Here is a 15,968-nt window from a genome sequence, read left to right as displayed (position 1 = left end):
CGTGTCTCTGGTGCCATCGTGGAGCCTGATCGTGGTATCCGGCTGGGTGGGGATGGGTGAGGTTCGTTCCCTTGCCAGCAGGACTCTGACCTGGTGCCAGCTGTCTGCGCCACGCGAGCTTCTTTAATCACACCTCGCCAGCTGGGCAGCCCAGGAACAGCTCTTTTGGGGCTGGAAGGAGGGCGAGCTGGGGATCCGGAGCTGCAAAGCATCTCCCTGCTGCCCACCTGCAGCCCTGCCAAGGGGCGATGCCTTTATTTATATCCTCTCTCTCCAGGGAGAGCAGATGTGGCAGGGCTGGGTGTCCCCTCAGGTGGCTGCCACAACAATGTGTGTACAAAAAGAAGCGTCTTTTGCAACGCAGCACCTGAGGGAGGTGCGTGTTGTGCACCAAAGGGGCAGAAGCAGAGTGGCTCCCGGAGTTTCCATGTTGTTTTTCGAGGTGGTTGCAGGTAGGGAGCAAAAGGAGAGGAGGGAAGGGGGATGTGCTGCTGCCACTGCCCGGATTTGTGGCACGGGGACAAAAGCAAGATGTGTCCCTCCTGCCCAACGCTGCCTGCAGCCCTGACCGAGGCTGCAGAAGTTCCCTGTCTCTTCAGGCTCCCTGCTGCCAGGAGGCAGTGAGATCAGAAGAGGTGGAAATTAAGGCTTTGAAGGAAGCAAAGGTAAACTTTTAGTAGTGAAGGGACTCCAGCTGCTGGTGCTTTCAGATCAGCCCTGCCCGGGGTGCACAAATCCCATGCCTATGGCTGGATGCAGGTGGAAGAGGGTAAAAATTAACTCCTTTATGGCTTCGGGGATGCAAATTTTCTGCCGCCTGGTTATCAAAACGGCTTTGTGGACAACCTAAGAAAACAGAGACCAGTGAAAGGCACGCTTCATGATCGTTACCAAACTCTGCAGCTCTCTTCTCCAGCACTCCTGAGCAGCAAACGTGACCCCTGCTCCCTGAGCACGACAAGAGGTAGCGGGACGGAGGGAAGGAGGGGTGGCGGGGGTGAAGGGGACAGGGGACGTGCAGGGAAGCGGAGCAGCCCTGAGCAGCGTGTGTCCCTCCTCCCCTTTCATCCCTGGGCTTGCAGCCGCTGCAACCAACTCCTCTGACGTGCAGCGAGCTGCTCGGGGCATCGAGGGAGCTGAGGGGCCGGGTGCGTGCCATAGCGAGGAGACTCGCAAACGCTGTCACCTTTCCCGGGCACCGCGGGGACATTCTGCTGCCGGGTCCCTTGCTTGGGCTGGGGAGAAGGGCAGGAGCAGAGGTGGCACTGGGGACAGCTCAGGAGGCTGCTGGAGGAGGATGCTCCCCATCCCTTGCTAGCCCACACGAGCGAAGCCTCAGAGGACACCAGGCTTGTAAGTGGACGGCGGTGGGGGCTTGGTGGTGGCTCTGCCACCCTGGGGAGGTGGCTTGGGCTGCAGGGAGCTCCGTGTGGGGGGGTTCCCAGCACTGTCTCAGTGCAGCGGGGACGTGGGCTGGGGTGTGCAAGGCGCTGCCTGCACCCACGCAGAGCATCACCCGTGGGCACACCATGTGGGGGTCACCCCACTGCGGGGCACGGAGGGCTAGCTGGGGGGAATTTCATCTTCTTCTTCCCTGAGGCAGGGCTGGGACTTTCCATATGTGCATGTCTGTGAACTGAGCGGGTGTCAGGCGGCGGGTGCGAGGGGTGCTGGGGCCAGACGAGCCCGCAGGGCATCTCACACTTCTTAGAGAAATCAGCTCCCAGACTTCACAGCTCCACAGCAGCCTCTGCCTGTAAACGCTGAGTTCCTCTGATGCTCTCTGAAACCAGACGGTAGCACTTGCCAGCAGGAACCTCAGCCAGGTGCTTTATTATTGATGTTATTATTTTTTTTAAAGAGCAAACCTTAATTTCCAGCACAGGGATGGGCGCTGGCCATGAGGTAAGGCTGCTGCTGGGGTACAAACAGCCTTGTACACACACAGCCTGCCTCGTGCTGCTGCCTGACATCTCCCCATGGGGCTGCCTGGTCCTTCCCTCCCTGCTCACCCCCCTGTCCTCACCGTGGGGCAGGCAGTGGGAGCAGTGCTGGTACTCGCTGTGGGTGCTGTTGTCCTGGCCATGACCGAGCATCCCTGGGGATGGGGACAGCACCTTTCAGGGGCCACGGGCAGAGCTGGAACCTCAGGCTGCTGTTCACCACCATCGTGTCCTGCTCCGGGCACTCCTGGCTGCTCTCTGCTCTTCCAGGTCCCCGGCGCAGGCGTGTGCCCGTGGTCTCCTCGCGGGGAGGATGACGGCCAAGAGCAATGGCCTGCACCGCTCCCCGGCCGCCCTCAGCCCCTGCCCGCCCGCCCCAGCCCCTGCAGGGCCCGACGAGGAGGGGACAGAGCTCAGCACCACCAGGTCAGGATGGACACAGCAGGGTGGTGCTGGCAGGGCCAGCTCGGGGTGTGCATGGCCGTGACCCCCCTTCTCCACACCACAGGACCTGCTCCACCCAGGATGAGGCCTCCTCGGAGCTGCAGAGAGGGGCTCCCATGGCTGGGGGGGAGCAGCCGGCTGCCCCCCTTTTCCAAGGCAGGCGAGCTCTGGCCAGGTACCCGTGTGTGCGGCTGGGCTGGGTGCCTGGGTGTGGGGATGGCTCCCAGAGTATGGGGAGGAAGCTGGCGAGCTGCTGCGTGGGCTCTTGGCTGAGCCTGGGCCTTTTGTGCCTGGCTTTGACACGCTGGTGGTGCGTGGGGTCGGGATCCCCTCCTGCTGTGTAGGACTTTAGGGCTGCACCTGATTCTGCCTCTCTCCCTGCCCAGGATAGTCCGGCTGGTGCTGGTGCTGAGGGACTGGGCCAGCAAGAGCTTGCACGAGGAGCAGCAGAGGCCTGACCCCTTCCTCGAGCGCTTCCAGGGCCCGGAGCTCCAGATGGTGGCTGCAGACGCCGGCAGTGATCCAGAGGATGAGGAGACCGAGGAGAAAAGCAAAAAGTAGGCTTCTTTCCCTGCGACTGTGCGTGGTGCTTGGGGTCTCCCAGCAGTGGTGGTAAATGGGGCAGGTAGGGCAGCAGCCGTGGGAAGGGTCCCCCCTGACCTGCCTGACCTTGGAGCAATTCAGCACCAAGGCTGGTGTTTGAACCCAGCCCTGGGTCCCTAAAAAGGGGTACCTGCAGCCTGTGCACACGTGGAGCTGGGGAGAAACTGAGGAAAGTGGGGTCGCCCCCCAGGAGACGCCAGCGAACCTGTGGGCTTCTCCAGCCTCATTCATCATCTCAGGAGGAAGGGAGATGAAGGGAGTGCGTTTGCTGCCTGTTTCCTCCACCTCCAAGGGCAGACACTGTGACGGCAGCTTTCTGAAAAGGCCCTTTCAAATCCAGCCCTTTCATCTCCTCGGCTCCCGCTCCCAGTGAAAAGCAATAACCTGGCTTTTCTTCTGCTGGCTAATTAAAGGGCAGAGCTCACGGACTCGCCTGGACCCTACCATTACACATGGTAATTAAAACACCAAGAAATGATTGTTTTCAATAGGAGGAAAATATCTGAACCTTGTATCTGGGTTTTTTACTAGTCGTGGACAAAAAAGCGCTCTGCCCTGTGGGGTTAAGGGGAGCTTGTTAATTATGGGAGAGGCACTGAGTGTGCCATCAGAGGGCAGCTCCCTGCCGGTGGGCTCCTCGCGAGGAGCTGTGCTGTCTGAGCTGAGGATGCGTCTGCGGGGGAAGCAAGAGCAGAGCCAAGTGCTGTCGCCTTACAGCCAGTAAATGCCAGCCTGGCTTCATCTAAGGGATGGGATGAAGATCTCTGCACTGGGGTTTGTATTATTTGGTGCTGCCCTGCAAACTTGAGAAAGGAGAACACTGTGGCTCACTGGGATGAGCTCCTGGGGAGATAGTGGCAACTTCTGCTGCTTTCCCAGTCCCAGGTCCGGTAATTCTGAGCATGGAGCTGCTGATCATGGCACGGAGAGCTCCCAGGGCTGCAGAGCAGGGTGCAGAGCCTTCAGGGCAGTTTTCCCCCTTTCTGGGCTAGTGCTGAGCTAGTCTGGGGTTTTCCAGCCCTGGCCCTGTGGCCAGAGCATGCATTGGCATAATGTCAGTGACTGCAGCACTGGTGATTTAAAGCTGAAATTACCAACCTGACTAAGGCTGTGACTGAGGTTATTAGTGCCTGTGATGCGGCGTTACAACAGTACTGCCTGGTGGCAGGTGCTGTACGTCCCAGCGAGCAAGGTGTCCCTGTCTCAAAAAACATCAACCCTTATCTGAGCAAAACGCTGTCATTTTCTCCCCACTTGCAATGGGAAGGTTGAGCCACCTGCTTGTCTGTGGCCGTGCCTGGGGTGTATGTGAAGGAGCGCCGCTGGCTCTGCTCCGAGCACCAGTCCCCACGCCGCGGGCAGCCTGGGTGCTGCTGGGGAGGGAGGCTTCAAGGCAGAGGTTTTGCTTTTGAAGCTGTTGGAAGTGGTGAGGTGAGCGCAGGGAATGTGTTGGCAAGTGGGCTGTTCTTCCTAGCGCTGGAGGGAGTTTTACGTGTTCAAAAGCTGGGAGTGAGGGGAGGATGGGAAGGGAGAAGGCGTTTTGCCCTGGCAGGTGGCAGCAGCCGTGCCTATCAGCCAAGCTGCAGAGTTGCCGTTCCCCTGCTCCTCCGGTGAGATCTGGCCATGGGAGCACAGGCTGCTTATCTCAGAGCCCCAAGACGAGCAGGATCAAATGCTTGGGAGCAGTTCAAAGGCTGGACCCCGGACTGAGCACTGACTGCAGGCAGGCAGTGTGGCGATGGCAGCCCTGTGACACCGGCCACCGCTCTGGGGCTTGGGCAGCCCCTCCTAGTGCTCCCGCTGATCTGCAGCATGTTTTCCTTCCTGCTCTAATTAATCTTCTTCTCTCAGATCTGTCTGGCACCAATCCATGCCTCATTTGGGAGAGGCGATGCCATCTAACAAGAAGTTTTCTGGTCAGCCTCTTTCATACATCTGTCTGGCTCTGCCTCTGAGGTGCATGTAGGCCAGCTGCTTTGTCTTGCCACGCTACAGTTTCTCTTCTGGTACGTTAATAAGCTCTGTTTTGGGGATAAAGGAACATAAACAGTGCTGGACGTTTTTGCTCAGCACTCCTGGGATTGGTTTTAACTTACAGACTACACTCGAGCTGCAGCTACGTTTGATCCAGTCTAGTGCAAAGGATGAAGGAGATGACTCAGATGGTTCCTTCCACACCTGTTTTCTATGTTTAGCCCTTTATTCACACATTGCCTGCTCTGCCTTCTCTCTGCTTCCAGGAAGAAATGGCAGATCTTTGTGGTGGACCCCGCGGGGGACTGGTATTACCGCTGGCTGGCTGTCATTGCCGTTCCTGTCCTCTATAACTGGTGCTTGCTGGTGGCCAGGTGAGCTCGGAGGTTGTAGGGTTCCTGTCTCCTCTGATCCTCATGTTCACCTGGCTGTTGTGGCTCAAGCAAGAATCAGACGACTGGTGCTGGTGAGGGGGGAGAGGGCCGGGGGGTGCCTAAAGAAAGGGACCTTCATCTCACAGTGGCTGTGGTGTGTAAACGCAGAGCACCCCTCATCTGGCCCTGGCTGGAAAGGACTGTCAGCTCGGGGTGAAGTTGCTTGCAGAGCTTTTGGGATGTGGTTTCAAGACATGGCTTTATGCAGGTCAAGGCATGGCAGATTCTTCAGAGAAGATGGTTTTAACTTCTCTGAGTAGAGGGGCAAGTGGCCAAGCTCTGTTGCAGAGTTACAAGCCCCAGAATCAGCCTATATTCAGCTGTAACAGGGACTTACTGGTCTCACTGCCCCATTGTATGGTCCTCTTCCAGGGCTTGCTTCAGTGACCTACAGAAGACCTACGTTGTCCTCTGGCTGGTGTTGGACTATGTCTCAGACTGCATCTACATAGGGGATGTAGTGATCCGCCTGCGCACAGGTAAGCAGCAGCAGCCTCCTGGCCTGCGATTGCTTTGCTTTGCTGCCCTAAAGGTGGAGGTGAACTGCAAGGGAGGGACCTAATCTGCAGCTCCATTAGAAGGAGGGTTTTGTCTACCTTGGCTCTAGCTTGTATGAAGCAGTCTCCAGAGAAATAATCTAATTAAGAGATCTGAGAAATGGAGTAAGTTTGAGAATGAAAGATTAATCATCCTAGCTTTCAACTTCACCTTTGAATAATTGTACAAAATTACCCACATTACTATTAGTATTCGGGCATAGTTGAAGGTCTGTATCTCTGATTTTGCACAAGTTCAGCTAATGAATTATCTACATGGAAAAATGGTAGAATTTAATGTTCTCGGAATGGGGCAGGTGGCTGTGCTTTCTGTCCAGAACAGCGGTAATTCACGACCAGAGGAAGGAAACCTTTGTGTCCCTATTACTTCATGGCAACAGAGTAAATCCTTAAGTGATAGCTTTGCATGGCTTTTGCCAGATGAGGAGCTTGCGTGACAGCAAAAGCTTGTAAACAGAGTAGATCAGGTGCAACTGGTAATGTTTGGATAACTGTGTATATGCACAAATATGCATGGCATATTCTGAAATATTTATCAGAAGCACTTACAAAGCCAGTAGAAGAGTTGAACATAAGCCAAGATCATTCTGTTATTTGCTTCTCTGTTAGGCTTCTTGGAACAGGGCCTCCTGGTTAAGGACCTGAAGAAGTTACGGGATAACTACATCCACACCTTACAGTTCAAGCTGGATGTTCTCTCCATCCTGCCCACAGACCTGGCCTATTTCGCTGTGGGGTTGCATCGTCCTGAACTGCGATTCAACAGGCTGCTGCACTTCTCCCGCATGTTTGAGTTCTTTGACAGGACGGAGACCAGAACCAGCTACCCCAACATCTTCCGCATCAGCAACTTGGTTCTTTACATCCTGGTCATCATCCACTGGAATGCCTGCATTTATTATGCCATCTCCAAGGCCATAGGCTTTGGGGAGGACAGCTGGGTTTATCCCAATGTAACAGACCCTGAATATGGGTATCTCACCCGGGAGTATGTCTACTGTCTCTACTGGTCTACGTTGACTTTGACTACCATCGGAGAGACCCCGCCGCCTGTGCGTGATGAAGAATACCTCTTTGTGATCTTTGATTTCCTCATCGGTGTCCTCATCTTTGCCACCATTGTGGGGAACGTGGGATCCATGATTTCCAATATGAATGCAACCAGGGCAGAGTTCCAGGCAAAAATTGATGCCATTAAACACTACATGCAGTTCCGCAAGGTGAGCAAAGACATGGAAACTAAAGTCATCAAGTGGTTTGACTACCTGTGGACAAACAAGAAGGCAGTGGACGAACGGGAAGTCCTCAAAAATCTCCCTGATAAGTTAAGGGCAGAGATTGCCATCAACGTTCACCTGGAGACGCTGAAGAAGGTGAGGATTTTCCAGGACTGTGAAGCAGGTCTACTGGTGGAGCTGGTGCTGAAGCTTCGCCCTCAGGTGTTCAGCCCAGGGGATTACATTTGCCGTAAAGGAGATATCGGGAAAGAGATGTACATCATCAAGGAGGGGAAGCTGGCTGTGGTGGCGGATGATGGCACAACACAATACGCTTTGCTCACTGCGGGAGGCTGCTTTGGCGAGATCAGCATCCTCAACATTAAAGGGAGCAAAATGGGCAACAGGCGCACAGCCAACATCCGTAGCTTGGGCTACTCTGATCTTTTCTGCCTGTCAAAAGAAGACCTGATGGAAGCAGTCACAGAGTATCCTGATGCCAAAAAGGTCTTGGAGGAGCGGGGCCGGGAGATCCTGACCAAGGAAGGGCTGCTGGACGAGTCAGCTGCAGAGGCAAGCATGGAAGGGAAGAGCGTGGAAGAGAAGCTGGACAGGCTGGCCTTGAACCTGGACACGCTTCACACCCGCTTCGGCCGCCTTCTGACAGAGTACAATGATGCTCAGATGAAGCTCAAGCAACGCATCACTGTTCTGGAGTCCCAGCTGAGGCAGCAGGATCTGGAGGACTTCTTCTCGGATAGCTCAGACAGTCTGCCTTAGGCTAAGGAAGAAGCCACAGCTGGTGGGATGCAGTGCGGGGGCGCAGAGACCAGCTAGGTGATGTCTTGCCCTGTGTGAGATGTTATTTCACATGGCAGCACCTTTGGCTGCCTTGCCTGGACTTCTCTCAGGTCCTTAGCACTGCTGCTGCCACTGCCTCAGTGGCAGCTTGGAAGGTGGCTCCAAATCAGGTGTCTGTCCTAGCTCCTCCTCAGGCCTGTCTCTGTTCTCATCACCTCCATGCGAGACCTTGGGCGTCCTCCCGGCTTAGCAAATGGTCTCTGCCTGACTCATTTCCCTGTTACCACTTGCCTTACCAGGAGGTGGGACATGACCCTCGCTGGAGGGGTACCTGGATGTGCTGCCCTCCCCTGTGTGTCAGGGAGGTCAGAGTCTCTGCACACACAACCTGCCACGTGCCACCCACTTATGTGCACCAGGGCAGGGGAGGCGGCCTAGCTGCTGCATTCCTTGCAGATAACAAAACACCCCACTGAGAGAGACCAAGCCACAGGCCAAATATTTACAAAGGCATTTTAGGTCTGGCTTTTATAACTCACTTCGTGTAAATACAGCGTCTCCACTGAGTGCCTGCAGACACCCGGTCTGCACGGAGTGACTCTGTACCCGCAGGATACCCAAACGCAGCTAAGAAAGCCCGATCTGTGCCTCTGATGTCTGCAAATGAGGAAGCCTGTCTGGGTCACTGTGACTCCATAGGTCAGCTTCACCTCCTACTCTGAGGCTGGATATCCAGCTGGAAGGGCAGGCAGCTGCTTTCTTGCCATTCTGCTCTTCTCCCTTCTGCTATATTCAGTGCTCGAGCTGTCAAACTGCCCCGGCACGAGCAGCTGGGTACCCTGCACCACACTGTCCTGGGGGACAGCATTCCTGAGCCCTCCTGCTGCAGAGGTGGAGTGATTTCCTTCTGGACTGCGGAGGGCTCAGATGACAAGTACAATATTGAGGTAGAGACCTCTCCGTGCTGAACGACGATGTCTGTTACGCCATGTGCAGAAGGACGACAGTAACTGTCTCTCTCATCTCTCTAATGATGGCTAGATGTGCCAGGAAGGCTTTGGCTGAACTGACTCGTTCTTTAGGAACAAAGCAGTGATGGGACCCAACTGTGCCCGTATTTGCTTTACCGTCGGTAGCTCGGAAAGAGCGCAGAACACATTTATTTTCTTAGGCAGGAGGTTTTCTTGAACTCGGTGGGAGTTTTGGGGCCTTGCAGGCCAGTTGCTGACTGTAGGAGAAATGAACGTCAGAGTCACGGGGATGTGCCTGCAAGGACGAAATCCTGGCACCTGCACAGCCACTGGCAAAGCTCTGCCAGGCAAAGCCCCGCGGCCTCCGTGGGGCAAGCAACTTATTGGCAAGAGTGCAGTGCAGGAAGGGCCACCAAATCCCTGCCAGCCCCCTTGCACAGCATCCTGAGCACTAATGCTACCCATGCCCCTAAAGGGAGCTGTGCAGGTGCTGGGAATGGGGGCTGCAACCTCCCTGCTTGCTTCTGCCACGCAGCCCGCCGTGACTGCATGCACACCCCTGGGATCTCCTGCTCCTGCCCACCGAGTCCGTGGGGTGGGATGGTTTACAAGGAGGAGGAATTGCAACGGAGAAGGGAATTTTGGGGGAAATTCGTGCTCTGGGCCAAACTCAGCTGATAGTTTTCTGAGATAATGCGGTGGGAGCACATCAACCCAGAAAGGCTGGTGGTAGAAAACCGAGAGGGTTTGCTTTGTCCTTTCTTTTCCCTCAAAACGAGACTGCTTTTCTTCGTTATGGGTGAGGCTTTTCTGTTTAAAATGAAACACCCTTGCTTTTTGGGATCGCTGGGCGAGGGAAGGTTAAATTACCAACACTAGAAAGTGGAGTGAGATCAAAACTCCTTTGCTGCCCGTCACCGAAGTGTCAGGATTTTCCATTTAGCTGCTACCCAGGCGGGTTGGGGGACGAAGCGGCTGCTGCTCTGCCTTTTCCCTGTCTTGACACCGGCATCCCGGCTGCTCGCTGCGGCCGCGGGCTGCAGCCCGAGGATGCCGGCACGGGGCCGGGAGAGGGAGCTGTGAACCGCGGAACCGGCTGCAGCTCCCGGGCATTGCCCTGCCACCGGCTTTGGGCACAAAATCCCAGGGTTTTGCTCCTCTGCTGCAGGGGATGAGGGTGTGCTGCGGGGTGCAGCCAGCCCCGGCTGGGTGCCCAGCTCCTGCCCCCTCCCCGGCTTGGGGAGCTGCGGCAGCTCGGGGGAAATCCCGGCTTCTTCTGAGGGATAGGAGGGGAGAGAAAAAATAAATACAGGGCAAAAAGCCTCTTCCTTCCCCAGGTTTAATCCGAGGTAATAATCCACTCGGGAAACTCGAAGCCTTCAGACCAATTACCCCAGAGGATGGCTTTGCAAATGCAGAGCAGATCCCGCTTGTTTTCCTCGTGGCGGCAAGCCAGGAAATCATAGATTGATGAACCGCTTGATGGGCCTGCTAATGAAATTAGCAGCAGCTCCATGATTTTTCCAGTGAGCAGGACAGGCAGATGCTGGCGAGAAGCAGACAATGGCACAGCTGCGCTTCTGGGCTGCCTGAATTCCCAGCCCAGTGGACAGGGGGCACGGCAGATGCAGCTTTGGGGCTGCCTGTTTTACAGGTGGCTTCAGTACGAGCCTCTTCTGTGTAAGGCTCCCCAGGAGATGGGGAACAGGAGCTGCCAAAAGCTGCTCCTGGGGGCTGGCAGCTGGGGGGACAAGCTGAGGGTGCGAGGGTCTGCTCAGCGCCCCGCAGAGGTTTGCCCCTGCACCGTGGTGCATTAAGCTGCTTTGGCTTTATATTATCCATACATATTTTTTTTCTAGATCTCTCATTGCAAAAAATAATCCCCAGTACAATGGAGGCTCGTTCTCAGCTGTGTGCTGTGGGTGGGAGACATCAAATATGGAGCCAGTTTTGCAGTTTTGCCTCCAGAGAAGGCAGACTGAGAGATTTGGGGGTGCCTCACCAGGCAGCCACCCCTTCCAGTGCCATCGAGCCCGGGGAGCCCCCTGCCTTCTGCTGCACTTTTCTGCAAACCTGCTCCCAAAGGAGGGTGTCTCCTCAGCCCTAGCCTGCCTCTACCAGAGATGCAGGAAAAGGACTGGGATTTTTGGGTGAATCAGCCATAAGAGCTCTGTGTGGCACCGGGCTTCCCTCCTCCTCTCTGAGCACCATTTCTAGGAAAGCAATCATCACTGGATGATACCCAGAAAAAGCTCTCTTGTGGGCCTCTGGGAAATGTAAGGACACATTTCAGAGCTGAGGGAAATGGAGCCATCTTGGCAGGACAAAGCAGCGATGACTCCTGCCTCTTGTCCACCTGCTTTTTGCCTTTCTCAGGCTGCTCATGAAGAGCTGTGTCTGCTAGGGGCTCAGCTGAACCGGAGTCTCCCGAAGCTGCGAGCTCTGCCCAGGGGTCTCCGGTGGTGCTGGGCAGTGTTTGCAGCACCCTGATGGGTGTTTGCAGCCCCTGGTGGGTGTCTGCAGGCTTTGAAATAGAGAAAACTTCCTGAGATGTTTGGGTGAGTCTTGATTCACTGAGGACGGGTCTGCCCTTTCTTGTGCTTTCTCCCCTGCTCCTTCCCTGCTCAAACACCTGGGTGCTGCCGCCTCCTCGGTTAAACAAGCAGAAGTACCCATTCCTCCTCATTTCTCCCCGAATCGGAGTCTGTGTTGCCATGACAGCAGCTCAGGGTGAGCAGGAGGTGAAGGCACCCAGCGGAGGGAAAGCCCCGGGATGCCTCCCCGACACACTCCTCCCCTCAGCCCACTGCATGCTGCTGGCTGGGAAAAGAAGGTTCCCAAGGTGGGAAGTTTTGGAGGAGCTCCAGCACTCCTTAGAGGAGCTGTTAGAGCATCTCCAAGAAGTCCTTGCCTGCAGGATCACCCTCCTGAGTCCTCGGGTGGTGGTGCTGCAGGTGGGTGCCCTGCTCCGTGAGGCATCTGCTCGGTACACGGGATTAGAGGGGCCGGGAGCTTAAAAAAATAAATCCACAGGGCACGCTGAGCTTGGTGAGTGTTGGTACGGAGCTATGTAATGGCAATCTGGGGGCTTCTCTGGCAAAGAAAAGACCTGGTGTTTTGGAGAATTGCCTCCCAGAGCAGGATGGCTGGAGGACGAGAGCGTTCCCCACGGCAAACAGGCGCAGGGGCACTGCAGCTCTCTCGTCCCCTCTCCTGCTCGCGGGCTCCTCATCCCTCCTGGCCCTCGCGGGTAGCTTTGAATGCCACATGAATCGATACTTTTAATTAGCTGCCATTCCTCATTTCCGCCTTATTGCTTGGGTAAGCAAATTAAAAGCCAGCATGTTGTGGTGAACGGTTCCCCGGGGCGGGCTGCGGGCAGGCGCTGCTGCTTGCCCCGGGGGGGCCGGGGGGCTGCCAAGGGCTGGGGACAGGGGCTGGGGGTGGCAGGAAGGGCTGGGGGATGGCAGAGGAGCTGGGGGAGCCTGTTCCTGGCCCTGCAGCATCCTTCCAGCCCTGCTCAGAGCTGGGATAATGCTGCAGCTGGAGCTGTGCTGTATGCAGGTGGGAAGCCCCAGCAGCCACAGGGGATGTTCTCTGCCCCAAAAAAGGATCCTGCTGTTCGCTGTGTATGGGACCAATCCTCCACCCCAAAAAGGGACCCTGCTGATCGCTGTGTACGGGACCAAAGGGCCCTGCTGCTCCAGGGGCTCAGCGTGGTGTAAAGTTCGCAGGAGCTGATCTGAACCGATGGCACTGCTGCTGTCTGCACGGGGACAGAGGTGCTTCTCCGTGGGCAGGCTCATCCCTAGCAGACTTTTAAAGCCTGCCTCTGATCTGGGCAGCATTAAGGACATGGCTCAGCCACCTGGAGCACGGATCTGGCATGACTGCTATCCTCTTACCCTGCCTTGCAGCAGTATCCCTTCTCCCTCCTCCCCGGTCTCTGCTCCCCGGCTGATGGCTGTCCCAGGCAGGTGTCCCCGTGCCACCAATGGAGGAGGACCCTGCACATAAAGTGACACGTAACAGGGACATGGAGACCATGTCCCCAGCCAGCAGGGACCCGGAGACCTTCCCTCCTCCAGAAAAGGCTTCCAGAGTCCGACCATTTCCCAAATCTCTGCCCTGCCTACATGTGGGACGCCACAAATCTTCCTATTCAGTGTGGTCCCTGCAAACCTCACCGCTGCCTGGATGCTCTCCTGAGCATCTCTGTCCTGCTACCTGGAGGATGCCTGCCTTCAGGTTTCCCACTGCTCCTGTAGCTTCTCCCTGGGAATAAATTTAATTGTAAGGCTTCGACTGTGTGAAGTCCTGCCTGGTGCTGATGCTCTTAGGTAGTGCAGCGGCCTTGGAGGGGAAACTCCATTAGGAGAATAATAAAAAAACACATTGAATGCAAAACCTTGAACGTAGCTGGGAGGCAAAATGTGGTCTGACAGTTCCTTTGGCTTGTCAGAGCCTCTGAGTGATGGGCGCCAGTGGGCTGCTGTCTTTAAAAGTGACCTTTTATGAAAGACAAATTGAGGGAAAATGTCTCATGGGAGAATAAAAAAAAAAAGCACCAAAAAACAAACCGACCAGCGGTTTATGGAAATGTCTCTACTGCAAAGCAATGGCAAAGGTTCCCTGCGAGCTGGCCTTGGCTTGATTGCTTTCTGTCAGACACGAAGGGCAAAGCGAGTGCTTTCTGTGAGAGCTCAGGCTTAGGGACCCGTTTGCACAAACCGCTTGGCTTTTATTCCTTTTCCCTTCCCCAATCCCTTTTTTTTTTTTTTTTTTTTTTTTCCCCAGCCTTTTCCTGGTAAATCCTTGGGTGGATCTGGCATCCTGAGTTTTTGAGGGGAAGTTCTACGTGGCATTTGGGAATGTGGTCATCCCAAATTGCCCTGATCCCGAGCTGTAAAACCCAGGGCTGGCATTTCCCAGCAGTGCTGGGTTGCAAACCCTTTTCTCTCAGCTGCAGCCTCCAAACCCAGCTCTGGCCAGGACCTTCAAGATCTCCAGTGAGCTACACAAGCTGCTGTGCTGCTGCGCATCGACCCGCTGAGCTTCCCTCTTGCTCCAGCAAGGGACATTGGCTGTTGGTTTCTCCTCGTGCCACCGTGCCCTCGCAGCCCCATGTCCCCAAAAACCTGGGGTGCAGGGGAGGGGAACCCCATCTGCTGGGTGAGCCTGGCATCTCTGGAGGCTTTCCTGGAGCAGATCCCAATGCCTTGCACCTCCCGTTGCCCAAGTTCTCCGTGCTCGGCCTGGTTTCCCTTTTTGGAGGGGACGGGCTTTGTGCTGTGGGATGTTCCAAGAGTCAATGAATTGTGTTGATGCTAATTTTCTCTGTAAATTCAGGGAAATTACCAGATGAATATTTGATGAGGCTAATTAAGGCTGAATGACTGCCCTGCTCCCCCGTTCTCTGCTGCTTTTATCTCAGGAGTGTGGGTGAGTGTTTGGGTCCCTAAATTGTCCTGCCCCTAAAGCCCTGGATTTTGGCAGCCATAAACCAGCCATGGTCCCTATAGGACCACAGCAGAATGTAAAACAACTCGGTCAGCTCAAGAAGCCCTCAAAACCTCAGTTTGCAGGGACATTGGAAAACCCCAGGGCTGCTCCCTCGGTGCACAGAGGTGCTGGGGCTACAACGTGGGGACAGTTTTTGCTGGAGGCATGAATCTTCTTGAAACCCTTCTCCTTCCCCCATTCCACTCGTGGACCACAGCCTGCATTGATGGTAATGATTTAATGAGCCGGGGTGAGTGACAGGGCTTTCTTCTTGGCCTCCCTTTTTCCCAGTTCACCTTTCCAGATGCGAAAGGTGAAAATCAAACAAGAGCAGCTCAGCGGGCACACCTCCACCCTCCCCTTTCTCTCAGCCCTTTCTCCCCTTTCATCCACCTCTCCCTGCTCCCTGCTGTGCCCCGCTATGCCCCGATCCAGGCAGCGCTGAGAGCTGCTGCTGCTGTCAAGGATGCCCTTATATGCAAGGGTATGGCTTGCCTTTCGGATTCGGAGCCGGCATTAGGATCAAGGCTCTGACTAATCTCCTCTGATAAGGCGTGCCACAGCAGGGCATAGGGTCCGACGCTGCTGCTGCCTGATCTGTGCTTATCCCCTGCCCGGCCACAGCCAGGGGGATGCGGCGGTGTCTTCCAAGGGGGTTTCTTCTCCACAAAAAGCTGAGTGTCCAGCGGGCTGCTCAGCTCCCAGCCCCTGCCCGGGAGCCGAGGTGAGCTGCCCATGGTAAAGCAGCACAGGTGTACTGCGGTAAATGGAGTGGCAGGCAGAAATAAGCACAAAAGAATTAGATGGATAGACAGGAATGAGGGATTGATAAAGCGAGACTAAAGATAGCAAGCGAGGTGCACCGAGGGCTGTTGACAGAGAAATAGATGTTGCAGCCGGAAAGATCCTCGAATCAGAGAAACATCGATGAGAGAGCCGAGGCTTTGAGAAGGGTCACTCTAAGTGCACTTCACTTAGGGCCAGGATTAGCCCACACAATACACGGCTAATGCTTCCTTTTTTCTCTCCCTGTTTTAACCCCCCGGAGAGGCAGGACAGGAGCAGCACAGCAGCCCCCTTTCAGATCTCCATCTCGGCACCAGCCCGTCGCACCTGCTGAAATGATCTTTTCCACGCTGGGATGCTGCCATGGTCCTGAGTGCCCCTGAAAGGCTGCTTGGAGAGATCTTGTGGAGCTGGGCTGCAGAACAGCCAGCAGGGACAGAAGGAAGGCAGAGAACAAGCAGCACGGGGCACTCAGGTCATGGGGGTCCTGCAGGACACAGCAGGACAGAGGGATGCTTGTCGGAGGGGAGTTTGGTGGGTGGGCAGTAAGGCTTCCAGGTGCTGATCTCTGGCAAGTTCATTTGCTGCACTAAGCCTGGAATTGACTGGATTTGGTTATTTGTCACCAATCTAATGGCCAGTGAGCTTGGCAGCGAGTCCTGGAGGCATCCTATAATACCTGTCCACATGGGACCCTGCTCTCCAGGTATTTTTTGAGCATGGCTCTCTACCCAAA

At 55.5% G+C, this 15,968-nt stretch overlaps 1 protein-coding gene across 1 annotated transcript; it reads left to right on the top strand.

The window, feature by feature from the left end:
* Positions 1-1,952: 1,952 nt before the first annotated feature.
* Positions 1,953-12,246, top strand: CNGA2 (cyclic nucleotide gated channel subunit alpha 2). Its single transcript, XM_068696799.1, has 6 exons — positions 1,953-2,369; positions 2,452-2,562; positions 2,774-2,944; positions 5,231-5,338; positions 5,771-5,877; positions 6,565-12,246. The coding sequence occupies exons 1-6, from the start codon at positions 2,257-2,259 to the stop codon at positions 7,950-7,952; spliced, it is 1,998 nt and encodes a 665-aa protein (XP_068552900.1). The 5' UTR covers positions 1,953-2,256; the 3' UTR covers positions 7,953-12,246.
* Positions 12,247-15,968: the final 3,722 nt, after the last annotated feature.

The sequence above is a fragment of the Anas acuta genome, chromosome 13 (assembly GCF_963932015.1).
Source record: "Anas acuta chromosome 13, bAnaAcu1.1, whole genome shotgun sequence".
Taxonomy (NCBI): domain Eukaryota; kingdom Metazoa; phylum Chordata; class Aves; order Anseriformes; family Anatidae; genus Anas; species Anas acuta.
The sequence above is the reverse complement of the archived record's forward strand: the minus strand, read 5'-3'. Positions and strand labels throughout refer to the sequence as shown.